General features: G+C 41.3%; 1 protein-coding gene across 3 annotated transcripts; it reads left to right on the top strand.

The window, feature by feature from the left end:
• Positions 1-4,495: 4,495 nt before the first annotated feature.
• TTLL1 (TTL family tubulin polyglutamylase complex subunit L1) lies at positions 4,496-24,635 on the top strand. 3 transcript variants are annotated; one of them, XM_056340251.1, is made up of 11 exons: positions 4,511-4,616; positions 8,727-8,851; positions 9,119-9,251; positions 11,050-11,258; positions 13,086-13,266; positions 14,381-14,515; positions 14,684-14,792; positions 18,042-18,185; positions 20,002-20,088; positions 21,259-21,422; positions 23,447-24,635. In XM_056340251.1, the coding sequence occupies exons 3-11, from the start codon at positions 9,139-9,141 to the stop codon at positions 23,574-23,576; spliced, it is 1,272 nt and encodes a 423-aa protein (XP_056196226.1). In that variant the 5' UTR covers positions 4,511-4,616; positions 8,727-8,851; positions 9,119-9,138; the 3' UTR covers positions 23,577-24,635. The 3 variants fall into 3 exon arrangements, with proteins under 3 accessions (XP_056196225.1, XP_056196226.1, XP_056196227.1); XM_056340250.1 differs by lacking the exon at positions 8,727-8,851 and having other exon boundaries at positions 4,496-4,616; XM_056340252.1 differs by lacking the exon at positions 8,727-8,851 and having other exon boundaries at positions 4,608-4,745.
• The last annotated feature ends 3,140 nt before the right edge of the window (positions 24,636-27,775 follow it).

Here is a 27,775-nt window from a genome sequence, read left to right as displayed (position 1 = left end):
TTGGCCATGTACCTGTGAGAGAAAATGACAACGGGACCACTCTGTCTTCTGGTTATACATAGGTCTTTCTGCTGCAGCCTAGAGAAGCAGACTCTGGCTAATACTCACTTTGCAATTTAAACACCTAGAAATCTGCTTAATCACAGAACTCACCACGCTCCTGTGATCACTCCTTGTGAAAGGACCTAAACATTACTGAGTACATACTGCCGTATGGATTTCTTTATCCATCTCTGCAGTCGCACATCGTTCCTGTTAGTAGCGTTATTGCAAGCATACAGATATAGAAAACGCGTTATTCGGGGAATATTTTCACGTGTTTATCGGTGGCACTTTTTGCTATACATCCCGGGCTGCTTCTGAGGGCTTATTTCCTGCTTTGCTAAGAGTGAAAGTACACGTACGCCGCTCCTCCTTTGCTTAGGAGACAGCAGCCGCGTACAAAGCGCGCAGGTCCCGCAGCATCCTCCGGGAGGGCACCGGCGCTCCTGCGGGAGCCAGGGCCGGGACAGCCCGCGCCCGCCCAGCGCCGGGCGCCTCCCGCCCCGGGCCCGCCCGTTGCCGCCGCACCGCCCGCGGGCCCGGCCCGGCGCTGCCCGCAACCTCTCCGCTCCCGGCGCTCCCTACTCGCCCGGCGTGTTTGCGAAACGCCACCGATCCCCCCTCCCGGGGCCGAGGATGCTGCGGCGCCGCACCCGGCCGAGGTGCGTGGGGACGGGCTGCCTCTGGAAACGCGCCGGGACAGCCCGCGGCCGCGATATCCCCCCCCCCGGGGCTGGGACCGCAGGTGAGGCGGCGGGTCCCGGGGCCGCCGGCTGCCCCCAGTGCCCCGCACCGCCCGGGAGCGCGGAGCGGGTCTGCCCGGGACAGCCCGGCCGGTTCCCCACGCCCGCCTCAAGGAAAGGCGCCGCCGCGCCGCCCCCTCCCGCCGGGACCCCGCCGCTCACCTCGGCTCGGCTCCGCTCGGCGCCCCGCGCTGGAAGCCGCCGCCGCCCCGCGGGCACACAGGCGGGCGTGAGGGGAGGGGGGGTCCCCGCGCCCCCCGCCCCGCCCTGGCCCCACCGCGCCACCGCGCCGGCCAGTCACCGCGGCGTCACTCGCAGCCGGCCCCTATTGTCCGCCCGCCCGCCGCCCCGCCCCGCCCCGCGGCCCGCCCCGCCGGGGACACCCGCCGCCCCGCGGGATCCGGCCCGGTGGCCCCGGGCGGCCGCTGCCGGCGGGGGGAGACGCGCCTCGGGGGGAGCGGGGCCGGGGTGGCGCCGCCGGGCGCGTTTGCGACGGTGGGGCTGGGGGCGCCGTCCGCGCCGCGGCGGGGCCGGGGTGGGTCCGGGGACGAACGGCCCCACGGTGGGACAGCAGACACCGCCGTGGGGTGGCGGCCACCATGGTGGTGGGACGTGCGGGGACTCCGGCCACCGCGGCACGAGCTTTGGGCAGATGCCAAGTGGCACGACCAGGCCCTGCTGTCACCGAAAACGTGTCGCTGCGGTCCCCTTTTGCCAGGCAGCGCCGCTTTTCTAAGTGGCTCGCCTCTCTGTGAGGGGCCCCTGTGTTCTTTTCAGCACCCCGAGTGTGCGGGAGCCCAGGCTGGTGGTGGGCTTCAGCCTGCTTTTGGGTTTGGTGGCAGAGGTCAGTGCTGCTCAGGAACCTCTTTGGGCTCCAGTATGTATCTTGTAATGTAAAGACAGTCTTCAAATGTTGAAAAAGCTGTGCTGTTGCTGGCTTTTGAGCAGGGAAGAGCCGGTTTTCCTCTTAGGTAGCTCAGCCTAGCAGAAGCAATCCAGATAGGCACGCATTCCCCAACTGCCTCGAGGGTACCTAAGGAATACGGGTGGGGGGCAGAAAGCAGGAGAAGCTCTGGCAGCACAGCCAGTGCAGAGTTAATGAGGGGTTAAAGAGAAAAACGCCTACTGAAACCCTGCTGACCTCTTGCCCAAAAGGTTTAGGGAGGTCATGGGACTTGCAGAGTTTTTCTTTTGTGCTGTAGATCACAGTGTGGTGACTGATTCTGTCAGTATCACCCATCACTAGAGAGCACAGATCACTGCAGAAAAGCTTTAAAGAACCAAAACCCACTATTGCTCCACACTTTATTGTCACGTCAAACAGGGGAACTTCACCAGTTAATGCTTGCAAGTGGACTTTGCGCTCTATTTATAGTATGATTTCATCTCTGTCAGTGAAGGTAAACACCAGGAAAGGTAGAACAGTGGCACAGATACAGCAGTCCGCCTGAAGCTGGGATGTCCGTAGACTTTTGTGTCTGTTTTTAAATGTAGAAAAGTACTTGTGCATGTGTATATATGTATACATGCATATACACACAGTTAACGCAAAGCACTTCTTTTTGCGCTATGCATGATCTCCTTGTACCACGGATGTTTTTCTCTCATCTTCTGAGCCCCACACGTGAGGTTTACTCATCTGTAAAATGAACATGACAATGCTTATCTTCCAACGCATGCCAAAGACTTGTGTTGTGAGGATGGCGTTTACATTTATATGTGCAATACAGTAGATGAAAATTGCCTCGAAAGTACAATGTAATAAAAGGGAAATTAACCCCAGCAATATCACTACTTGCCATGACTTCGTCCTATTTCCCAGCTCCGATATTTCAATTTTCACATTTACTTTGCTTCAAATTAATAACAGTTCCCCTCCTGAAACCAGGCTTAATTTTGCACATACAGGTAACCTTGCTTAATTCAGTGAGTTGACTCAAGCTTAAAATAAAATATGCACGTTTCATCATTGGAGTGATTTCTGTCGCAAATATAGCACACTGATGCTGCTACAGCATTTCCTGATACAGTAACAGTAACTATCATTGAGCTGCTCTCAAATTCTCCCCAATTTCCCTTGTTGGAACAATACTTTCAGAAAGTGGATATGCATCAATATTAAAGACTACAGCATCTATTATTAGCTGTGATGTAATACTGTCAATGTAATTTTCAGAGAGACAGCAAAACAACAGCTTTTTATACTATGGAACTATAACTTCGATTAAGGACTGCTGAATTAAGTTGAATGGCTCTTACATAAAAAAACCCAAACAACTGTTTCTGTTCTTAATGAATTATTTAATACATTTAAAAAGTGGTATTTTTCAGCTTTCCCCTGAGGTATGATGGATGCAGGGACAAAAAAGGGTTGACAGCAAGGAGAAGATTCAGGTTCACTTTTCTTGCTGCCAGCTGTCACAGCAGACGTACCTTCTTGGTTGAAAGAAGGCTGTGAAGGCTGCTCCATGCTCTCTTCTGCTGCCGAATGTATTGCTGTGCCAGGAAATTTCCACTGCATGTGACTGATGGAAGACACGCTGCATTTTACCACTGCTTTCATAGTTAAACTAGGGACTATTTAATAGCTCCAGTTATATTAATTATTAAACTTAACTGGTTTTTTGTAGTTGCATCCTTGAAACGGAGCCTATTACCATAGGATGATCTAGTAAATCATGTTTATTCTATTCAGATTACTTGGGGAATTAAGGCTCTTGGGGAATATAGATTTGTGTCTGTTACTTGCTGTATACCAGCATACTGCAAACTGCATATTTCAATTACCATCTTGATGGATCTATTTTTTTAATATGTAATTTGTCTTACGGAATGAATTATTTACCTTTATTTTTTCTTCAGAGACTCTTCAAATTTCTGGAGTTCATTATGTAATACCTTATTGTTTTATATTGAGTCTATCACAAAATGTCAGTAACCTTAGTATCTATCAGGCGTTTTAACATCATCTCTCATTTTGGAAGGAATTTTGTATGCAGGCATCAGGTTCTCTACAGGCACTAATGCTGTGACTTCTTAGGTAGCATTTCTCTCACCCAGTTTTCACTGCAGGTTATAGTTGATCATTTTGAGGAAAATTTGCACACTTCCTCAACAGTATCAATACAAAAAAAAGCTATTCCTACGGCCACATGGTGGTGGGCCTCTTGGCACCTGACGTGCTTCAACAGGGACTTCAGCTTCAGCATCTGAAGTGACCCTGGGGTTTTTTTAGGTACTCTGGTAACATCCATGCAGGTTTTGTCATGCTATGACCTTCCGTAAACCTCCGTTTACTCATGATCAGATGTTTATCAGGGACTTTTTTACTGAGGAAGGGGCAGGCCGAGGCCACAGAGGCTTAAAGATCAAAACGGCCCCGGGCCCCGCAGTCCGGTTTCAGGACCCTCCCGTCACGCTCACAGCATGCCCCTTTCCTTCGGGGCCTGCGCCGAGCCCCGGGCCCGCCAGCACCCTCCGCACCCCTCCTCCCTCGCAGCGCGGCTGCCAGCCCAGCCCCCAGCAGGGTAGCACGCCCAGGCCTCCCCGCCGCGGACACAAGATGGCCGCCGGCCGCGCCGGGATGTGCAGCCCCTCGCGCTCCCGGGGCGGGGCCGCTCTGCGTCTCCCTGGCAACCGAGCACCCGCCACCGCCTCCGCCCCGGAAGTCCCGCCCTCGGCGCGTGGCGGTTGCTAAGGAGCGGCAGCGGAAGGGGCGGGGGCAGGGCGCTGGCCGGGGCCGCGCCGCGGAGCCGCCGGCGGGGGCGATGGGAGCGGTCGGTGGGGACGGCTGGGCGTGACGGGGAGCCGCGGCCGCCTCTCCGGCGGCAGGTGAGCGCGGGGGCGCGGGTTGCGGCGTCCCACACTCACGGCGCTCGACTTCCCTCCCCTCCCGGGACTATCGCGACAGCTGAAGATTCCTGTGGGATCGCGACGCGTCCTGAGAGATGGAGGGGGGAGGTAGTCGTCTCGTCCAGCTTCCGCTCTGGGACGGGTGGGGGCAAAGCCGGTCGTGGTCAGCCTCTTCGTGCGGCTGTCGCGACATGGCGCGTCGCGGTGCGGGTGAGGCGTTGGTGCAGGCCCGAGCCCGGCTGCCTCCCCCGCGGCGGCTGCTGCTCCCTCGGCCCCGCCAGCCCCGCGGTGCGGCCTCTCGGCCCGCGGCTCCTTTCCATCCCTGACGGTTTGGGAGCCGCTGTGGCAGGGCCTCCCGGCCTCCCCTGGCGGCACAGCCGCGTCAGCCCAGCGGGATCTTGCAGTGATTGCCTTCATAATGAACCGCAGTTACGCTTTCAGCTGCTAGAAGCGAGCAGAGCTCGTCAGACACCGGCACCGCTCACTGGTGCTTGGTTTTGTAGTGTGGAAAGGTGGCCCGTGAGCAGCACGGGTAGCCCCAGCAGTGGCGGTAACCACGGCCAGGATGCCTTTGGATCTCACCATCACCTCATGAATTTGTGCCAGGCAGGAGACCCTTGCCTTGGATGAGGCTGCTGCCAGCCGCCCTTCCGTTTATGTGCTGCCCCTGGGACCAGGCTGGGTGGCAAAGACAGCGTTTCGGGAGGCGTCAAGCCTGCTGAGCCTGTACTTTGTACTTGCTGTCCCCCAGTAGGAGGTCTAGTGCTCTGGGAAGGATTTGACTTACTGTACCCTTACCCTGCTGTACAGAGGCTGGGGCTGTGTTCTGCAGGTCTTTTGACATTGACAGAACCTAAGGATCTCAGCTGAGCAGAAGTTTGAATGCATGGTTATCTCATGCAATCTCATCAAGTTATCTAGAATACCCAATTGCAGATTGAAGGGTTTCTGTAGAAAATTTATTGTATAAAAATTATATTATTGAAAATAAGATTTTGGTACAACTTAATAAAAGTTGTTTTTTATGACTCCTTGTTTGTGGGTTTCAGTAATCAAATTATATAAAATCAGGAGTTTTATTTACAGGACAGTTAAACATCATCTAAGATTATCAAACTGTCCACATAAACTAAGGACTAATTTTCAGTCTGCTGTTGTATTGCTATCTTTTCAATCCTCCTGTAGTGGGATGGATCTATAATACCTAAAGTTCCCAAAACAGGAAAATAATGACACTCTTATAATTTTTCTTTTTTTTTTTTTCCCAATTTTTAGCTTTGGTTTGGTTTTAGCTCACCTTCCTGTGTGCGAGTCCTCTGTTGAATTGTCTCTGGCTTCTGAAATAGAACAGTGCCGTCTCTGGGAGTCAGCATAACTAGTCATGGAGCAGTCCCACCTGCTACCACAAAATCCACTTACTGGATCAGTACATGCAGTCTTTCAGGGTTCCTTGCCATAGGATGTGTAGCATGAGTTGAAATCTCTTTATAAAGCATCCACTAGAAAGGAAGCTGTGACAGCTGTTGCATGCCAGGGTAGAAATGAGGTTGCATCGTTAGAAGTGCTGGCAAAGTAGCCCCTGCTTGTGGCAGTGCACTCAGTCTCTTAATCTTTGCCAGGCAGCAGCTACGTGTGTCTATAAAGAAAGAGGCACAGGCAGCTACATTTGTCTGATGTAGTATTTCTGGAAGAACAAGCCCTGAGGGCAGCTGTAGCTTGTGTACTAAGGCTGCTGGAGCTAGGCACACTTGGGAAGTAGGGAGACAGATCAAGGAGTCACATAACAGAGAAATGGGTATAGCTTTGGGGCTGGGTGTTGGTAAACCTAATGCGGTAGCTTGGACATGTGGATGACAAGTTTTAAGGCCTTTTGAAAATTTTATGTTGTGTTTTGTTAATGCTATTGTAGCGTATAACACATTTCCTTTTGAAGGGGTGATCCTGTTTCAACAACAAGATGGTGTGTGGTACTAGTGAGTCACTAGTTGTGAATCATACATACTTCAATACAAATAAATGGGTCCCTTTGTTTCATTTATGTTTGTTTTGGTAGTATCTGGAAGCCCCAGAGAAAGATCATGACCTTGCAGAACCAGGTGTTGTATAAGCACGCACAAAAAGGCAGACCCTGAGCCTTCATATACTTTCTTCTGTCTATTTAAGCTTGATTTCAACTTTTTTAACCAATGTGAATAAAATCGTGTGTCTAAAACTCTTTAAAATTAAAGTCTAATAGTAAACATTTCTGCCTTGTGGAATTTGGCAGTTTAAGCAGTTTAGGAAGGAAAAGGTGGAGCAGTATGTAATGGGCTATGCCTCCCAGAACGGTGGCACTGTGGGGGTGTTAACTTGCTGGCAAGTGTACATCTCCATATCTAGTCCTGGAAACTGAAGACTCCTTGAATTCCAGTCCAGTGACTTAGTTGCAGAAATTGTATTAACTACATTCATTACTTATTTGCATTAATTATGGCACTGCATTAGTAAAGGTGATTTGAAGTTTTAATTGACTTTTCAGTGGAAAATCATATGGAGAGGGAGCAGTAGATGGGGTGTGCGGGTATGTGTGTGTAACTGTACCCTCTCCCACCCCCTTGCATGGGAATCTGCTTTTGGCTCAAAGGGATTTTCTTTTTGCACTTTGCACTTCTCTGCAGCTGGTTTCCATGAAACATAACTGAAGATTCAGTAGGCTGCAACTGCAAAACTAGTTTGTGGAATGAACTGCAGAAAGACTAAACAGCAACACTGAGACAGCTTATGAGAGCTGTCTACCCTTGACTTTATCAGTTATTATCATTTGCCCATGCATATGTTAGCTTGCTTAATAGTTGTATATTAATTCAAGCCTAGCTCCTGGGAGGCTGGACTTCACCACTTAGAGATGAGGTAAATAGGTTCACTGTGTAGTGTTCTGTCCACATCAACTGGCTTCTAGGCTTTTGTCTCTAGGCTATGTATGCACAAAGGATTACATGCTTTAATTCATGTTTCTTTGCCCACATATTCATTGATATTACATTAATGCACAATATGAGGCACCGTGTGAAGGGAATTCCTCCAAACAGCCCTTGTAAAGGAGGGGTGCAAGTGTGTGAGTGCCTGCTGCTGATGCACTTCAGAGAGGTAGCAGTTGTGGGTGCTGGGCTTGTCTGCACTCCTCCTTCAGTGCATTTGCTGTGCATTTCCCACTTCGCTAGATTTGGCTGTCTTTTCTCAAAACAAAAGCACAAGGATATAACACAATGTGTCAGAGGACTGACAAAAGTAATCTGAGCCCCCAGAACAAGACGGAGTGAGTTGAGGGGAGGGTTATCAAGGTGTTCAGGGACCTGAAGAACTTGTCTGGTGAGGAGAAGCTGGGGGAACTGTATTTCTTCAGCCTGGAGAAGAGTTGGCTCTGGGGTCACATGACAGCTGCCTGCCTGTACCTATGAGGAGGTTATAAAACAAACAGATCCAGGCTCTTAAGTGTGGGAAGGGTAGGAGGATGAGAGAGAGAACAGGCGTAAGCTGAAAGGGGAGAGGTTCAGAATATATGAAAAAATACGTGGAAAAAAAATACTTTCCCCCATGAGGACAGTCAAGCAGTGAGACAGGACACCCAGAGCAGTGGTGCTATCTCTGTCTTTGGAGGTTTTCAAAAGGTGGCTGGATAGAGCAACCTGGTCTGACCCCATAGCTCACCCTGCACTGAGCAGGAGGCTGGGCAAGAGACCTCCTAAGGTGGCTTCCAGCCAGCGTGGTTGTGTGTGATCCTAACAGGAAAGGCTGATCTGGACAAGTGAGAAATCTAATGTAGAAAGTGACATCTAGGTGTCATGAGTTGAAATGCAGCTTGTAAGCACTGTTCTGACAACCTTAGGTTTGGGAAATCCTGTTGTCAAGGGTTTAATGATACCAGTTTATCCATATCTCCCCCATCTAGAGCAGTACACAAAATCATGGCTGCATGTAACACAGAGAATATAACACAAAGTTGGCAATGTTACTTCGGTTCCCTTCCTTGTGGTATATCTTGACAGAGCATGTGAGGGATTTCTCTTGGAAATATTTTTCTTCTTCCTTTTTTTTTTTCTTTTTCTGCAGTCACTAAGTGATCCATATGAACTCTCCTACTTCAAAACAAAGCAAAAAAAGTATATGCATGTTAAGTCTTGGTTAAAAATAATAAATTGTCTGTGCTCTTCACTTGGTTTTGTAAACATTACCTGGTAAGTGTACGATAGTAATTTCTGTCAGTGTATTTAAGGCGAGTGTTAAAGGTCCTTGTAACTAGTGTTCTTGTTTGCAGTTGTCTAGTTGACAAATGCAAGGTTTCAGTCTGAACCTAAGATGTTACTTTCCTTTAATTTTAAATTTACTTCTATCATATTTATGTTAAAGTGCTTTTTAGATGCCACTTTTCTTCTGTTTTGACTTTCCTGGTTTCTATTCTCTTGTTTTCAACTTAACGTCTTTAAACTTCTCTTTATTAACAGGTTGATTCTGCTTTAGGATAATGGCAGGAAAAGTAAAGTGGGTAACTGACATTGAAAAATCTGTTCTAATAAACAACTTTGAAAAAAGAGGCTGGATTCAGGTGGCAGAAAATGAAGACTGGAATTTTTATTGGTAAGTACATTAAAAATACCGATTTCTAAATTTGTGAAGTGTTTTAATATCTTAGGATAATGTCATTAATAATATAACAAAATGCATATTGAAAAGTGAAAGACGCAGGAATTGCCACTGATTTACTGCAGTGCTCCTAAGAGTGTGACGCTGTTTCGTTGCTTCTGTAATTTCTTAGGCTGTTGCTGGCCTACTGTGTAGATTTGCAGTGGTAGATTCCTGTATCTGTGCAGGCCTGCTAAAGTCGTTGGGGTTCCTCAGGGCAGAAGGTCCCATCTGCATGGATCTATTCCCATGCTGCTGATCTCATGTATCTTTGTAGTTTGCCAAAGGTTTTGTCAGGGAGTGGAAAGTCAGTGACCTAGCAAGATATCGATCACTTCTGGGAATACCAATTGTAAAAAGCCTAGGGGAAAGGCTGTGCTCAGTGGTTTTTTTGCTTTGAAATCTGATACCTGATTTTATTCTCTTTTTTTGTTGTATGTAGTAAGCAGAATTTTTCCTTTACTGTTGGAGGGGATTTGTGGTGTGAGGGGAATCTTTCAGTATATCTTTTACTAAAATTTTCTGACACCATAAGGGAAATAATCCAAGAGCACACAGTTCCAATATATGATAAAATATTCTTTTATCAGTGTCACGGAGGCTTGCCCTCTTACCAGAGTCTAGGCTCCTGTAACAAAGGGCTTAAGCACGGTACTTGACTTCTCCTTCATGATGATTTATATGCAGACTCATTATTCAGCGTTTCAATACTGAGAGTGATTGTGCAATTAAACCAAGAAAATGGTGAAAGGATGAGAGTAAATAATTTAGCTTTTTATTTGACATTTGTCTAATATAAGATGGTGAAATGCTGTCCTAGAATGCAGTAATCCATTAATTGGCAGAAACAATACTCTTCAAGTAAACCAAACAATTTAAATTGTCCCTTTCAAATACGACAGAATGGCAGTTTGTGCTGCCAGTTATACCCTTTGTGAACCACTTATTTAAATGGGTAGGAATCTAGTAATCTGCTCATGCTTTTGGAATGTGGTTGGGGGGAGTGGGGGAACAGGGCACTCATGGAAACTGTTGTGTGACTGGTTGTTTTGTTTTGTTTCTTTTTTTTTCCTCCTGAAGTGATAATGTAGCCGATTGTGGCATTCAGGAAATAAATTTCCAGTGTGAGACATCTAATACAGAAAATTCTTCGTATCTATGGCCCTGCTCTTATCTTCTGTGAAAAAATGAAGTATATAACTGGATTTGATAACTTTGTCACTTCAGCCCTCTGATCTAGCATTTACAGGTGTTTTTAGCAAGATCTCTAAGCATATGAATTGAAAACAGTGATTCAAAGTCCTTTACAACCCAAATAGCAAGGTAGTCAGTAGGAGGTTGTTTTTGTGGCTTCGTTTAAGAGGAAAGCTGGGTTTCCAGAGAGTGAAGTAACAGAGAGTAAGAAGGATGCTTCTGTAGCATTTGGGTGCACATCAGTCATTTTTAGGCCCTGCTGGGCCTTGACCTGTCTATCAACAAGCTGCAGTCCAGTAGGGCCAAGTTGTCATCTTCCTTTCCTCACTTTCTGTGCCAATTTCAGTAGTAGTAGAGACTGGTATAACCTCTGGCAGGATTTCATTGGTTTTTCTAATAGAAGTTTAGGATACGTTGGATTGTCACTGCAGTAAAATATTGTACTATAAAGAGAAATGAGAGGGAGAAAAGATGAGGTGAATGTAACAAATATTTCAACTTTGTCCTCCTGAATTGTTTTTCTTGGGAGAAATCATTTGGCATCTGTTTTTGCTTTCAGGATGAGTGTACAAACTATCAGAAATGTTTTCAGTGTGGAAACTGGTTACCGTCTCTCTGACGACCAAATTGTCAATCATTTCCCAAACCACTATGAGCTGACCAGAAAAGATTTGATGGTAAAAAATATCAAGCGGTATAGAAAAGAACTTGAGAAAGAAGGAAGTCCTCTTGCAGAAAAGGATGAAAATGGGAAATATATTTATTTGGGTATGTGGTTCTCGTTACAGCATTAATCTTTTTTCTTACATAGTCAGTAACCTGGAATTGACCTAGCTTTTCTGTGCATAGAGCACTGAGCCTCTGAAGCATTAGAACATTAAAGTGACTATCTTGAAACGCTCTGTCGCTGTCAATTAAATGAAGTGCACTTTACCTAAAATTTTTGCTGTATTCTGCAAACCTAACAGCTTTTTCTCTCTGTCTTCTCCTTTTCCTTCCCTTCTGCCATTAGAGAGTACAGAAAACATAAGAGTAGAGAAAGTGATAAAAATAGTAGTAGTAAACATTTCATATGAAATACTGTATTTTCAAAGCTCTTCACAAACCTTGCTTTGAAGAATAATGGCTAATATTTTACAAATTAAAAGGGAATAGAGGGGATGCCAATAGTTCGGGGCATTTGTTTAAATTTGTTGAAATTAGACACAAAGCAGGAATAAAAGATTGAACATTTCTGTTTCCCTGTCATTACCACAGCACTAAGGCCCAATTCCTCCACTGTGTACTAGCTAGTATTCAGCAGAATTCAAGAAGGAGCACAAATCCTGTTTGTGTGCATGGAAGTCATATTTAGACTTAGTTTTGTAAGTAGTAAGGTCCTTAAAGATGACTGAACTTAACAGTGCAGCATTAGCTGAAGCAACATTGGCTGAGGTGATAATGAAATTACTGTTTTTAAATGTAAGAGTACAAAAATAGATTTGTAACTTGGCTTTTTGTGGTTGCGGGGGGGGGTCTGGAGGAGAGGTTGGTTGGGATTTTGTTGGGTTTGTTCTGATTTTGGGGTAGGGGGTTTAAATTGTTTTGAAGAGGGAACATTGTGGGATTAAGGTACTTTGCAATGAGAACTGTGGTGAAACCAAAGGGCTCTGGAACGTCAAATGAGACAGGGTTGGTATTTTTTTAATTCAAAAGGAAAAATCCATTATCTGAAAATATTATATAGGAGCAAAAATTAAAATAAACTTTTGCAGAAAGGCTCTGGACAGCACGGAATGAACAAACGCTTCAGAGCAGAAATTTGGGGGAAGTAATGACTGCTAGAAAATAAAATAAAAAGCAAAACAAAACAAACACCATCACCTGCTGCCAAAAAAAAGCCCAAAACACCAAACCCAAACCAAACCAGCAATAGATCAGGAATGAGGAGACTAAAGTTATTTTGGAGGTCAGAAAGCACTGGAGTGAAACAGAGATGGGGATCTGTTGGGTTGATTTACATCTTGGGAAAGTGAAGTGAAAGCACTGTTCATCTGTGTAAGAAAGAAGCAGTTTTATATGGATGGAAATGAAGATAATCTGACAATAAAAAGCAAGAAGCCCTTTTCTTTAGATTTCAGTAAGCAGGGTAATACTGATCGTGGGAGCAAATAAGAATGACTAATGGGAGGTACATGGAAATAAGAAGTATCACATCCAAAGGGGAAGCAACATCAATGTTCACATTTTTGCATGCACAGAGGATGACAAGGTGGTTAGCAGAATAGTAAAAGCTTGACATGGGAAATTGAGAAAGTTTGATAAAGTTAAATTGGAATGGTATGTGGTACTCTAATTTCACAGCATATAAACAGAAGAAGAAAACATTCATGTGAAATAAAATTTATTAATCTTAGCAGCATTCAATATTTTGCAATTGTTTAAGTTAAAACTAGAATTTAAATGAGATAAAAAGCAACACGAGTGTTAATGAAGGTGGATCATGCCAGACTGGAAAACTGAAAAGACAGAATTATTTTTTTTTAATCTGTGTGTCACTAGCCTTTTCAGATACAGTGTCCCTAATTGTGCACTGTTTTTTTTTCTTTAACTCAGATTTTGTTCCTGTTACTTTTATGCTTCCTGCCGATTATAATCTCTTTGTTGAAGAATTCAGAAAAAATCCCTCCAGCACTTGGATTATGAAACCTTGTGGCAAAGCTCAAGGAAAAGGAATATTTTTAATCAATAAACTCTCCCAAATTAAAAAATGGTCTCGAGATAGCAAAACATCTTCGTAAGTTCTTAACCCAAACCCTTTATTGTGCTTTCTGTAATCGGGTGAACCACATCAACATGCTAATTGTGTGATGCATGGGAAAAATATTCCATTATTATTGCTTTGTCATTATATAGTTAGTTTTGCATTTAATCTCAGTTATTATCTGACTTCCTCCTTCAAGCACATTTTAATATGAGTTGTTTTCATATGAGGAGGTACAAAGAACTGTTCGGTTAACTATTCTTTATTAAAATACTTTCAGTGTTGTTGGGGGGAAAAACTGCACAAAAATAATTGTTTTGCTTCATTGTATTAAGTAACAGGAAACCAGAGAAATCTTAACCTAAGAAATTTCAATAATTATTTTACTTAATATATATTAAGTCACTTTTTAAATTAGTACAAAGGAAGAATGCATTTATATGAAATAAATTAAGTTATCCATTTAGAGCACAAAACAATACACCTCATGTTGGTGATCTACTTCCAAACGGATGAAACAGGTTAGCAGTCTATATTTTTCTCTGACTAGTAAAAGTTTCGATCATGCAACCAGTGTTAGTTTTTTTCCCTGTTGTAAAGTGACTGGCTGAATATCACTTGAGGTTGGTTTTTGGGGTGTTTTTTGCGTTTTTTTTTTTACTGTTTGATTTGGAATCTGAAGAATGTCACAATCGGAAAGTTATCTTAACTTTTCACAGTGGTTTTCAATTGCACACCAAGTGTAAATACAAATATTTTAGGAGTATAAGACCTTGGCTAATGAAGGTAATGTACTAAGTACTCTTTGCTTGTCTGAACCATGCCAACCTCTAAATGCTTTCCAAGGAAAAGACTGGTTTGTATACCTGCATTTTGAATGACTCGGTCAGCTACCCTGTTAACTTCAAAACTGAATTTAAGTGGTTAATTGATCTTATTTTATCCATTTAGTATTTTTAACTTTTTTGGTATGTGATATCTGATGCCAAGTGTGTATTATTAACCACTACAGCATTCTATGTCTTGGCAAAAGATGCAAGATTTCAATCAATCCAAAATTTACAGACTGCTTCTAAAGAAAAAAGAGACTTTACCAGATCATATAGGTGCAATTGTCACATTCTGGAACGTGATTTGTGTTTTTCAGGTTTGTATCTCAGTCTTCCAAAGAAGCCTATGTGATTTCTCTCTATATCAACAATCCATTACTTATTGGTGGAAAGAAATTTGATCTTCGCCTATATGTTTTAGTGTCTACCTATCGTCCACTGAGATGTTACATGTAAGATTGTATATATTTGTATTTTATTCTGAGACAATGTTTAATGTAATCAAAATAATGTTGCGCTTGTTGCACAAAGAAGTTTAACATGTACATGGTATCCTAGGATGCTCTTTTCCTTATTTCTTATTGGGGTTTAACACATGTTAATGACTTTTTGCATTTAAGGTATAAACTTGGATTTTGCCGGTTTTGCACAGTAAAATATACACCAAGTACAAGTGAATTGGATAACATGTTTGTACATCTTACAAATGTTGCCATTCAGAAACATGGGGTAAGTGTACTGAGTTCTTAGGTGCTCTTTTGTAGCAAGACTGATTTTCTGAAATTAACCCAAAAACTTGGAATAAAAAGGTTTTATTTGTCATATTCTTCATCATCTTGCAATTAAAATACTTCGGCTTGAACTTACAAATAAATTTTAGAAGACTGTAGATCAAAAGTGTGCAAGATGATGAGCTGCAGCTCTGTAAATAGACTCTGGTATCTTCAGTATCGACTTGCAATAGTTGAAAGCAGGGGTTTTCTTCAAGTCTCCTGTCATTTAAATGCTAATATGCTCACTGAAGAATTGATTCTGTGAGCAGTGGAATTAATGAAGCCTGGTTCCTGTGGATTTGTATTTTATAATAGCACTTTAATAGTGGCTTCCTGATCTCTCCTTCCCCCTCTCTCCCATGCAATTAATTCAGCTTTTCTATTTCCAGCACTTATTCAGCTTTTTCCTGTTTCCCCACCCACCCTCACCTTCCTTCTGTGGGTAAGAAAGGGAATGTGCAGTTGCAGTCATGGAGAGAAATGCTTGCTAACTGGCCAGCTGGTGGCTTTCCCTTGAATGGACAAAGATGGAGTTCTGCCTGCAGAACAGTTCTGTCCTGTAATTTACCATTGACGTTCATAAGACATGTGGAAACCTGATAGCTTTGACAGCACTTCCTTATGTCAAAATAGGCTGAAATTCACCAGTGGAAGGAAAGGCTAGTGGGTCAGGGGTGACACGAACAGATGGGCATACACTATCCCTGCCCAAGCCTTGCTTCGTCAGGGAATCCACTTGATGATGATGACTGTCCCTTGTGCGTTTTTAGCGGATGTCTGTGATTTATAAACCATGCCTCTGTTACAGTAATTAAAACTCTATTGTTGCACTTCCTATTTTCATAGATTTTATTTTAAGAGTATGGAAAATAAATGTGTTATGTACATACACGCATACACTCATGCATATATATTCATACGTGTATACACACACGCACACAAAAGATACATATAATGTGTCTTAAATTGCACCCTTGCTATGTGCACCTTGTCTGTTACTGTTCTGTAAGATGTGCAGCATAACAGAACTGTTTTTACCTGGATATTCCTGTAAACAACAATGTGAATTATAAATGTCACTTATGGTGGTAGTTATAAACCAGGGTAAATCTCAAAATGTGGCACTTTTCAGTACTACAAATGTTTTCTTGCTCAGGTGCCGATTTGTGAAACGCATCAAATGCATTATGGTTTGGCAGGGCACACTGAGAATTAGTTGTGGTGAAAGCAGATCCCATACAACTTAGAGCATAAATCGTGGTGCTGTGGCCAGTAGCAGTGAAGAGGTGAGGCAGGGGATATGTTGCCTATCCCATTGTTACACACCCTTTTATCTTCTCTACCACTTAAAGAATGGATTTCAAGATTTCTTCCAAATATAAGTAGAAGTAAAATAGCGGTGAGGTCACTTTGAGAGAAGAAAGGACAATAGAAATGGTATAGAAGCAGAAGCTTAAAAATGTGGAGTCATTACTAGAGTATTTGAAAAAGTCTTATAAATTCTGAACCACTAATGTCTGTTGGGTTTTGCAGAAAGAAGTGAGAGAAGCTTAATGTAAAGCCACTCCCTCCATCCTGTCTGTCCTTCTGCTTTAAATGTGTCTGTAACTTTGGGGGCACTTAGGCTGTACAGTTTTAGAAGAACCTATTTTGAATGGTCAAGTAATTTATCAAAATTATGATGAAGTCTGGAAAAACTCTTGAAGTTCTAGCTATTAACCTCTAGTCTAAGCCCCATGTGGACCGTAGAGTGTGTTTGCACCCTACAAGCTCATGGGAAAATGTCTTTATTGACTGGCACACTTTCCAAATTAATGGGGAGAGAGAAAAAGTAAAATAAGAGGGTAAGTCAGTATACCCGTTGTAATGTTTGTGTTGGAAAATACAGTTCTAAGTCATTATTCTGCATGTGTACTGCATGTGTAATACAAACAAAACAATAGTAAGTCTTCTACTTAATTATTTTCAGTTACTGATCTTCTGTGTAGCCTGTAATACTCTACTTTGGTTTAGTATTTTAATTAAACAGCTGTGATTGTGTAAAGCTCTAACCAGTTGCAATCTCTTTTGATTTGAGTACTTGTTCTGAAATGCAAAGAGGGTTGAAATTTTTATCTCTGTTCCCTTGCTGGAATCTGGTCTCAAGAAATTCTTTTCCACGCAGCAAGTCCTGAGAACCATGTTTCAGGTCTTTATTCGTACAGTTTGGTTTTCCAAATTTACTAAGGGAAGAGCTGTAGAAAAAGCCTAAAAATAGATAGAGGCTTCTCTGACCTTGTCTTAGAAGATGACAGGTTTTGTTCCTCTGATAATTTTTCTGCTTTAGGCATTCTGTGTTTTATAATTTAGCAGGCATACAATAATTAATTTTTAGAAATGCTTAGAACCTTTTTTTAAGGGACAAAGCATTTGTCCTGAGAATTATTCAAGAGCATGTGTCTTTTCATCAGTAAGAATACCCTCAGTTTGCTCTTGTCTTTCTGTTTAAAGAGAATACAGTGCAGAGCCTTGATAGCCTCTGAAAAGACAAATATAAGTTAACCTCCTTTTTCTCCTGTTCTGTTTCAGTAGCACTTAGTGTTTTTCCTATATCAAAATACTGGATGACTTGAAAAAATTAACCTTTAAAAATAATTCAGGTGTCATTTCACTGTCTTCTTGAATGTAACTTGTCAGTAGCACCATTAAGAAGACACAGTGTTTGCCTTTTGGGAAACAGATAAGTCACATTTTAAATAAATAAAGGCAGACAAGCACTTTCAGGTGCTGCATTTTTAAACAGCTAACTTTAGTGAAATTTAGCTATTGTTCACTTAATTATTTTCCCCTTATCCCCAGAGGAGGAAAAAGTTCAATTCTTTCCTGTCACATTTTAAAACTTATATTTCCATATCATAAATAACATTTAACGGTAAAACCATCAAAGTACCAGTTGCTTTTTTCTTCTAAGAAGGATATACTATTTGATTTGCAATGTGTGATATAAACATATACCACTATAATAAAAACAGTTGTTTCTACAGAGACCAGTTCAAAGTAAAGCTGAAGTTTTCATAAAGCTGTAAAATAGAGTAAAAAGAATTTTCTGAGTTTGTTTTTAGAGCAATACTTGAATGTAAGTATAAGTGGGTGCTTTTTTGTAAATGAAACAAAACTGCTGAACAACTTCAAAATCTTAGACTGAATTAACTCCTTAACTCTTCAGGATGATTACAATCATATCCATGGAGGCAAGTGGACAGTGAGTAACTTACGCCTGTATCTGGAGAGCACCCGCGGAAAGGAAGTCACAAACAAATTGTTTGATGAAATTCACTGGATAATCGTGCAGTCCCTGAAGGCTGTTGCAGTAAGTACAGTTCCTGGAATGCTGCCAGCGATAGCGTTACGGCTGCAGGCTTCTCATAACCATGCAAGTGAGCTTGCCATCAAACCCTCTAAAATCTGCTCCCTGCGGTTTGAATGGTGGTGTTGATGCTGATTTCTGTAATTCTGTTATCTCTTGATTTCTCTGTGCTGAGTGGATGTGAATTGTGTGTGTGTGGGGGGGTGAGCTACCTCTGCATATTGAAAAAGTGAATTAATCTGTTTCCTTGAGGACTCTGTGAACTATCTAATATGACTTGATACTGCCCTTGTGAATAGTATTAAGGTCTGCCATGGTGTGTGATGTCATTGCAGCAATAACGTGTCATTTAAAAAATAGCTCTGGAGGACAGTTCATCAAAGAAAACATAAGGCTATTAGTTCAGCAGAGTTACATAACTTTCACCTCTTTTATACACGAGTCAGATAGTTATCTTCAACTCTTATTTTAAAAAGGAGAAGTAGCAACCAGTCCTCTGCTTCAGTGACTTCCCAGTGTTTGGGTAGTATCCCATGATTAGATTAGAGAGCAGGTATCACTCTGGTGGGTCAGCTGGGGTAACTGAAGAGTTCACCGGTGCCAAGGGTTGTCCTGTTCCCAAGTGCATGGTCCTGTCATCTCTTGTGGGTTGGTCCTGGCACCATCATGAGCTGAATCAGCTCACTCGCCCAACTGACAATTACTACCTTGTTTTATTGATGGGGTAGTGTTCTGCCAGTGTAATAAGCTGAATCACTTGACTGAAGGACCAGATGAACACCAGAATCAGCACGAGGAAGGACAAGGTCATGAAGCTGGGATCAGTGGGAGGCGGGGAGGCATGGCTTGACTGAGCCTCTGCTGTGCAGTCATATTTGAAACCAGGTTTAAGAAGAAAAGGGATTTAACCCAAATGTTAGTATGACCTTTAAAGAAAGAGAAAAAGTGTTGAGAATTACTGAGCATGAAATGTTTTGGTCCTCTGTCTTTCTGACAGTGTAATGTAATGTAATGAGATGCTTGTTACTTCTTCCTCCTTTCACTCTCTGAAAAACTGAAAAGCTTTCCTTATTAGTCTAGGGGACTAACTATTAGTCTCACTAACCTGTTACAAAGGTTTCTTTAAAAGATCTGATGAGATTTGCGTAGAAAAAAATTCTTACTGTGCATGCTGCAAAAGTTCAGCAGATGCTGGAAAACTACTGATTCTCTAGAGGATGTGCATCTAAGCACAACTTGGTCCTTGGTCTCTCTTGGCTTTTGAGATCATAGTTGACTTGAGCTAATTATAATTACAAAATGTATCTGGTGATTATTTGACCTTAAATTTCTGCATAGTTACAGCAGCAGAATAAAAGAAACGTCTTTGAATAAGTCTCCTTTTTCTGAAGTTTAAAGAATTCACAATTATGTGAAGCTGTGTTACATAACTTTAAATCTTCCCAATTTCTCCTGATGCATGCAGGGTTTAAATATTGTTATTTCTTTTGCAAAATATGAAATTATTGAAAATATGAAAATATGAAAACACTTATTTTCCTGCTGGAAGCATAATGGAAAGTTAATGTAACTTAGTACATGGCATTAATGCAATCATTCATATTGAAATATTTATTTACAGCTAGGAAAAAGTTCAGGCAGTCCTGAACTTACTAGTTAGCAAGCTTGTATCGGAGTTACAACATTGAAAACTGTTGTTTTCATAATTCATAATGTAATCACATGTGGTTTCTAGCAAACAAGATGTGTGATCAGGGATACTTACTGAATTGTTGATTTTAATGCATGTTCTGTTCTTTTGTTTGTTTGGTTTTTTTAGCCCGTAATGAATAATGATAAACATTGCTTTGAGTGTTACGGATATGACATTATCATTGATGACAAGCTTAAACCGTGGCTGATTGAGGTAAGGTTACATGAAATACAGGGAAAAAATTCCCTTCTCATTTCGGAGGGTAAAACTTAAGCAAATTTCAATGTAGTCTTTCCTCTTTTGAAACAGTATCTTTTGTTCCTCAGGTAAGTGGATTAAGAAAAATGTTGGAAAGTAAAATAGACCATGTGATGACCAAGCTAGCTTGTGCTTTTGTTTCCTGTTTGTTTGGTGTTTCTATTTGTTTGTGGCTTTCTGTTTTGTCCTTTAAATCCAGTGCATCCATACAATCAGACTTCAGAGGCAGACTGAATGTTAGCAGCCTTATTAGATACTGTATCAGTAGCTGTTGGCATTGGCTTGATGGAGCATAATATAAAACTTAAGTTTTAAGTGCTATTACGGCCTTCATGTTGCGGTTTGAGAGGAAAGAAAAGGGGCACACAAAGGATAATTGGGATATTTGGAAGGCTTGGGGGGTTTTCACATAAATTTCTCTTTAGTGTTTTAACTTTGAATCTGTACATTCAACATGAATTTCATCCAGGCCTCTTCCTTCTTAATCTAATTGAAAGTGGAAGATCAAAGGTAAATGGAATTTATAAAAAAAATAAATCTGCTTATGGTTCTGATACCACTTCTCCATAATAAATGTGGAACACAAGAGATACATGAAATGAGCCCCAGTTTTAATTAAAACAAGGTGCATTGTAGTGCTTTGAATAAGAGCACATACATGTTTCTCTAGCTGACAGTTTAACGGTAGAACTCTGATTAAAAACATAAATAGAAGCTTTTTACCTAGAAGAAACCCACAGACTCCTAGATGTAACAGCTGTTGGAGTGAACTAGGCAAACTGTAAGCACTGAAATTTATGGAGTTTGTATCCATGTAAGCTTAGAAAGTTAAACAAAAATCTGTGTCTTGTCTGATTATCTGTCATTTGTCTGGTGAATCCGGTCTCAACGAAAATCTTCAGGCTGACGCTGCAGACAGACAGTGGTGTGGTGCTTTTTGTTTTAAGTAAAACAAAAAATGCCCAGTGGGGAATTCCTTCCAGTGTCTGAAGAACTGAAAGATATGCTTTGAGACACTAAGTCTTAATTTCCCAGATAGTACATATAGTCATCACACATGCTGTTTGGAGAACTACATACCCCTCAAAAAATTGATGCTGACTTTTTTTTTTTTTTCTTTTCTAGGTTAATGCTTCCCCTTCTCTTACTTCCAGTACTGCTAATGATCGCATCTTGAAATACAATCTTATTAATGACACACTTAACATCGCTGTGCCTAATGGGGAAATTCCAGACTGTAAATGGAATAAATCTCCACCAAAAGAGGTTCTTGGCAATTACGAAGTCTTGTAAGTTTTTTCAGTGTTCAATATAAAGGCAAATGCTTTTCAGTCACTTCACTTTTTTTAATAGGTAATGTAGACCATAGAGCTAAGTTGAACTTCATGCTTATGTGAAAAATGGGCACCAAGTACCACTTCATTTTTTTGGAGCTGCAACAGCAGTGTTTGAGATGGGGAGTGCATTAAAGCAGAGTTGTCTTGTCTCATCTCCAGAGGGAGTGTTACTTGTCTGATAAGCCCCTGCCTGCACCTTCAGAGCTTCCAGCAGCTAGATTTGAGGTTTAGAGGCAAAGAGAGTGTTTGTCTTATACTTGTAGGACATTTAAGTATAATGAGTGTAATATATAGATGGTAATTAAATAGATACAATAGCTATTTGATAAAAAATATCTGATAACTCATTATTATTACATCCATGAATTACAGAAGCCAAGAAGCATAATTTCTATGAACGGAGAGAAAATTTTTAAATTCCCCAAGCTGTATTACAAAGAGAAATTAAGGAGACTGAGATCTTTATACTGGAGTGTCTGAAGGATTTATCTAGGATTGATTGGTCTTATGCAGAGGAACACTGATTTAAATACTATATTGATGATACAGTTTCTCATATTTTTTGAGAAAATGTTGGGATAGGTACTCTAGCAGTAGTGATACAATTGTTCAGTGTGTCAGGAATGTGGTCATGTACATAGTTGATCCACTAGTTCATACTGATCTTAAATACTCTTTCTATATGCTAGTAGAGGCAGTTAAATATGTGTTGTCGGAATTATGATTTAAGTTTTAATGAATGTTTTATACACAGTAGCTGCAAATACGTATACAATAGTGTAAGTATTATGACTGTTCTACAAAATATTGTAGTATTATCTTTTGATAATTATAATTATGCATCTATAGCAAATTTCTGCTTGGAATTTGCACAGCAGCTGAGAGGTAAGTATATACTGAGGTTATCTGAGGCCATAATGGGTTTAGATATTTCAAGAACTACTTTTCACTGTGGTTAAGTGTTACAAAATACATGTCATCAAATGCATTTAATTTAAGCACACTGGTGTTTGTTCACCTCATTCTTTCCCTGCTTGCTTTCTGATGCAACAGTGGAGGTTTTTAACATTGCAACTAACAATCGTCTGTTTGAAGCAATAGCTTAAGACTTTATTAAACTGCCAGCAGTCTGATGTTCCTGCTTAACAACAGACCTATGCAGTGAGGAGAAATACAGAAGTACTTGGGAAATTTCGCAACCTTAAAATTTTACAGACTCAGGAGTTTGACCAAAGCTGCCAGATGGGCCCCTCACTTCAAGAGGGACATAGAGGTGCCGGAGTGTGTCCAGAGAAAGGCAACAAAGCTGGTGGAGGGTCTAAAGCACAAGTCTTAAGAGTAGCAGCTGAGGGAACTGGAGTTCTTTAGCCTGGAGAAGAGGAGACTCAGAGGGGACCTTATTGCTGCCTACAACTACCTGAGAGGAGGTTGTAGGCAGGTGTGGGTAAGTCTCTTCTCCCAGATAACCAGCAACAGAACAAGAGGAAACAGCCTCAAGTTACACTAGGCGAAATTTAGATTGGATGTTAGGGAAAATTTCTCCACTGAAAGGGTGGTCAAGCATTGGAACAAGCTGCCCAGGGAGGTGGTAAAATCACCATCCCTGGAGGTATTTAAAAAACAGTAGATGCAGTGCTTAGGGACGTGGTTTACTGGTGGACTTGGCAGTGCTGCGTTAATGGTTGGACTCGATCTCAAAAGTTTTTTCCAACCTAAATGATTTTATGGTTGTATGATTTGTTTCTTTTAAAAAGCAGCTGAAGATATTTCAGTTGATCTGTATTGTAACATCATGTGGTAATATATTTCCTTGAATAATAGCTGCATGTCAAACTAGGCATGTGTAAACCAAAGTGTTGAACAGCTTGCATTAAATTTCGGTGCTAAATATTAAGCAAAATATAATATAGAGGACCCACTTTTATTTGTGTATTAAATAGCAGGACAAGGCATTGAACGGGTTATCTTGTTTTCAGATATGATGAAGAGATGGCACAAAGTGATGGGCCTGATCGTGACTTGCGAAGTCGTTCTGGGCAATCCACGGGAGTAAAAGGAAATCGTGCAAGAGATTCTGGAAAGCCCGTACTAACCACATGGAAGTGACAACAGAAAAAACAGCTGCACTCTTGGTAGGAGGACATCGTGAACAAAAATGCAGTTTTTTAATAAATTCCTCTATTTTGCTACATTGCATGTGGGAAATATTAAAAGAGGACAATACAGCTTTTGAGAAGAGGTGAAACAAACACTCTAAAACCAGGAACTGTACTACATATACACTGACTTGATGATTATTACAATAATATATATAGTTTGGATGTATATATATTTATTTTGTGTATATATACACTTTGTATAAACTAATATTCTCTCAGTAATGATTAAGAATTTTCTTTATAAAGATGACAACTCAAAACATGCATCCTGAAAGAAACCCTTTGCTTTTCTGGATTTAATGTATTTCCTATAGTAGCCTGTCCCTAGCTCTTCCTATAATAAATGAGCTGTGGATTCTGTAAAAGGCTGGTAGTGGTGAGTGTTAGTGTTGTCACAATGACACTTCAGATTCTTGTTAGTAAAAGATCAACTTAGAAAAAATAGCAATACGTGGACTCGAGGCTATTGTCAGTTAATGCAGCTAATGATTTATAACCAATATTAAGAAACTGAAAAGCAACTTTTTCTATACGGAGGGGTTTTGTTTGTTGTTTGTTTTTTTTTAATTTCCTTCAAGTGTTTTGAGCTGCTAACTCTTTAAAGGTAGAAAGTTTCATGGACTGAGGGAGTGTTCCACATGGTATATTGATGCATTATTTCATTAGCCATTAATTTTTATTTCAAGATAATGCATGTCTGTGGAAAAACAGGCAGAACAACTACACACTGTAATAAATCTCATTGCTTGAAGCCAATGGTAAATCCTTATTTGCACCAGAACCTCTTCATGTGTTGATGCCTGTATATAAGTACGGTATCTGTATATTTTTGTATATTTTGTATGCACTACAACAAAAATATTATTGCACGCGGTAAGCTATTTCTGGTAGCGATGATAACAACAGTTGTGAAGATTAGCTACTAAAATGTATAAAGCAAAAGTTAAAAATAGGTATTTCAGTCTTCTAACAGCATAGCATATAAATAAACTGGTTGGGTCTGTGATTGGCTGTTGCTTCCACTTGCTTTTTTACCCATTATTGGGTGATTATTTATAAATGTCAATATGCAGTTCTGGTTGTCTTTATTCTCCTTCCCCCTCCTCCCTTTTTTTTTTTTATTTTTTTTGATGGTGTAGTACTGCAGAGAGAAAGATGAAGGAGGCTGCAAGTTGCAAATGTCCACGTAACCATAATACAGCCTAATCTGGATGCCACTAGTGCAGCAATACTCCATCTGCCTGCCACAGCAGGCTACGTGCTTTACCCTCCTACGTGGCAGGCCACTGAAGTGCATGCAAAGTAAACTTCACCTCTCCCAAAAGTTTTGAGTTCCTTGAACACGTAAACCAGACCACCTGCACCACCGAAAATGTCAGTCCTTTTCCTGCTTTTGAAAGTCCTCCTAGAAGAGGGCAGCTGCTTGCAGACTGGAGTCTTTGGGACAGTTGGTGCTGATGACTCTCAAGTCTGAACACAATCTGGCAAGAGCAGTTTGGGCTGGGGGGGGAGGGAGGGCAGACGTGGGCTGGGCTGACCAATATCCTTACACAGGATCTGGGATTCATCCTTGCAGTAAAGGATGTATTGCATGTAGACAGAATGAGTCACTCCAAGTGTAATCCTCATCTTTATTAATCTTCTATGTTCCATTAAAGTAAGGACAAAAATCCAACTGACTCTCGTGTCTTCAGACCTCAATCTTCTCACTGGACTCTACAAAAGCATACTCAAGTTGGCTCTTGAAATACAGCTGAGAAAAGATGATTACTGCGGGGTATTAAAGCTCATCTGAATTTCAGGATTCATAGTTGTTGGGGTTTTGTGTTTGGTTTGGCTTTTTTTTTTTTTTTTCCTTCCCCAGTTCCCAAGTATGAGTCTTGCTTGTATGTTTGAACCTGGACAATTAAGCTACTCTTAAGGGGATATGTGGTCAGATATTAAGTGTTGTTTTAATGATGTGATATTTAGTGAGCAGATGCTTCCAGCTTTACCCCCAGCTGCCTGTTGGGGGTAAAGTAGGAAGTGGTGACAACCTTAGGAACTATGAGACTGTAGTAAATACTGTTTACAGTGTGGTCATGTTCCTTACAGACAAGCAACACAAGGATACTCTTGATAGAAGGAAAATGGCACTTTCTTACACTTTTGTTTCCACTGCTTGTAATTAATTTCTTGTTCTGTCGTAACAGTAGCACTAGCAAGGATGGCTACAGTAGAATGATTACTCCTTCACTTTATCTTAATTCCTGTTTGTGCAGCCTATGCTGGCTGGACTTTATAGGGAATACTGAGGTATACTGAGAAATGCAGATTCTGGTAAAAAAGTCAACTTCACACTGTTACTTTTTGAGTATGTAGAAGTCCTAACATACTAACTGAGCTGCAGTAACTTTCAGTCTCCTTTTTGAGAAGGCTTAATGTGAAAGCAAAACCAGGTCTGGGTTATTAGAATTTATTGCAGTAGAAGGCCTTGGAGACTTAATCCAGGGGATACTCTTTAGCTGTAATTTCACCATGAACTAAAAACTATGGTAGCATCTAAATAATCTTGTTCTTCCAAACTTGTTGGTAGGTGGTACTCTGTGTTGGCAATGGTGTCTTTTCAGCCAGGCAATGAGTTGCACTGGGGCCTCCAGAACACAGACATTGGCAAGTCAGAATAGGAATGGCACTACCTGTAATACTACTAATACTGAATATTCTTATTTAATTTTGGGGTTTTTTTCCTAATGGCTTGGAAAGGGTCAACTTGTTTGAGCTTGTACTCTTACTACTCAGTATAGTAATGCATCTCTTCCTGTCTTGCCTTCTGAAAAATTGTCATCATGTTAAATCAGTGGAAATCTTACTATTGGTTTCAAAGAATAAGGATTTCTGTCCCAGTGTGTGGCAGATAGTGTTCAAAGCCAGGCTGGATGGGGCTTTGAGCAACCTGATCTAGTGGAAGGTGTCCCTACCCATGGCAAAGGGGTTGGAACTAGATGATCTTTAAGGTCTTTTCCAACCCAAACCATTCTATGATTCTGTGGTTCACATACAGTATTTGCAGAGCAGTGTTTTATACAGAAAATATTTTTTCTAACAGTGCTATCAGTTTGAAACAAGCAAATCTTTTCCTCTGGCCACTGTAGTATTGGAAAATCGTATTTCAGACACTTCCCTTGAGGATGAAATATCTCTTTAAAATATCTAATAAATTATCATTACTACCTCAAAATCAAAATATTGAAGTATTACTAATTGGGAGGAGAAAAAAAGAAAAAAGCTCTGATAGGAGTCCTTGTCTATGCAGTACTTAATCTCAGAACTAGAATTTAGACTTCCAGTGTTGATGTCCTATTTTATGCAGTTATATCTCCAACTATCGTATTGCTAGTAATTTCATCCTGCTGACCCAGACATGAATTCAGTAATGCAATGTTCTTCTTTAAAGAGCGAGAAGTCAAAGAGACTGCAGATAGAGACCCTCTCTTCCTGGTATCATTCCACTTTCTTTTTAAAAACAATAGACTACTGATTAGATACATCAGGCTGCTTTCTCCTCATTTGCTTTTCCAACAGGCTTTTTGCAGAGGTTGAAGTTTAAAGGCCTAACTGTATTTTCACTTTCAATACATGAAAAACCTACATATGCAAAGGGAGTTTTTAAGAACCAAAACTGAAATAAAGTGAAAATCTAGGTGAGTAATACTGGCTTTCTGATTATCAGTAACAAACCAACCCAAACAAACCTGTAAGCAAGCAGAAAGTCTTCCTTTTCTGTGAAGAACTTGAGGCTTCAGGTAAGTAGAATGTTCTTGATTAAGGAAAGGGTCATGTTCCGTGTTAGCTGGAATGAGAGCTTGCTCTGTGCATGAAGCAGCTTGCCTGCAGCCTCAGAAACCGGAGGAAGACAAGGAAAAAAAAGTAGTCAAAGGTAATAATTCTGGGGGAGGAGGAGAGTTGTCTGTGGATATCACCCTGTGAGGTGCTTGTTTGTACATGGCCTTGAAAGGTAAGGATGAAAATCTGGTAAGGAGGAAGAAAAACTGGAAATGAAAACTTCAGTTGCCTACTGAGGGATAAAATCTTAACTTTTCATTCCTGCATCCTTAACTAAATCTATTACTGCAGTAGGACAGAACTAATAGTACAAAGCAGTGT

This window comes from Falco biarmicus, chromosome 5 (assembly GCF_023638135.1).
Source record: "Falco biarmicus isolate bFalBia1 chromosome 5, bFalBia1.pri, whole genome shotgun sequence".
Classification (NCBI taxonomy): domain Eukaryota; kingdom Metazoa; phylum Chordata; class Aves; order Falconiformes; family Falconidae; genus Falco; species Falco biarmicus.
Note: the sequence above shows the minus strand (reverse complement) of the source record. Positions and strands in the feature narration are given on the sequence as shown.

Bases quoted from the DNA above. Each gene is read 5' to 3' on its own strand.
- TTLL1 (XM_056340250.1), top strand. From the start codon at position 9,139: ATGGCAGGAAAAGTAAAGTGGGTAACTGACATTGAAAAATCTGTTCTA. The intron at 18,186-20,001 runs GTAAGTACAGTT...TGGTTTTTTTAG, and splicing joins AGTCCCTGAAGGCTGTTGCA to CCCGTAATGAATAATGATAA. The intron at 20,089-21,258 runs GTAAGGTTACAT...TTTCTTTTCTAG, and splicing joins TTAAACCGTGGCTGATTGAG to GTTAATGCTTCCCCTTCTCT.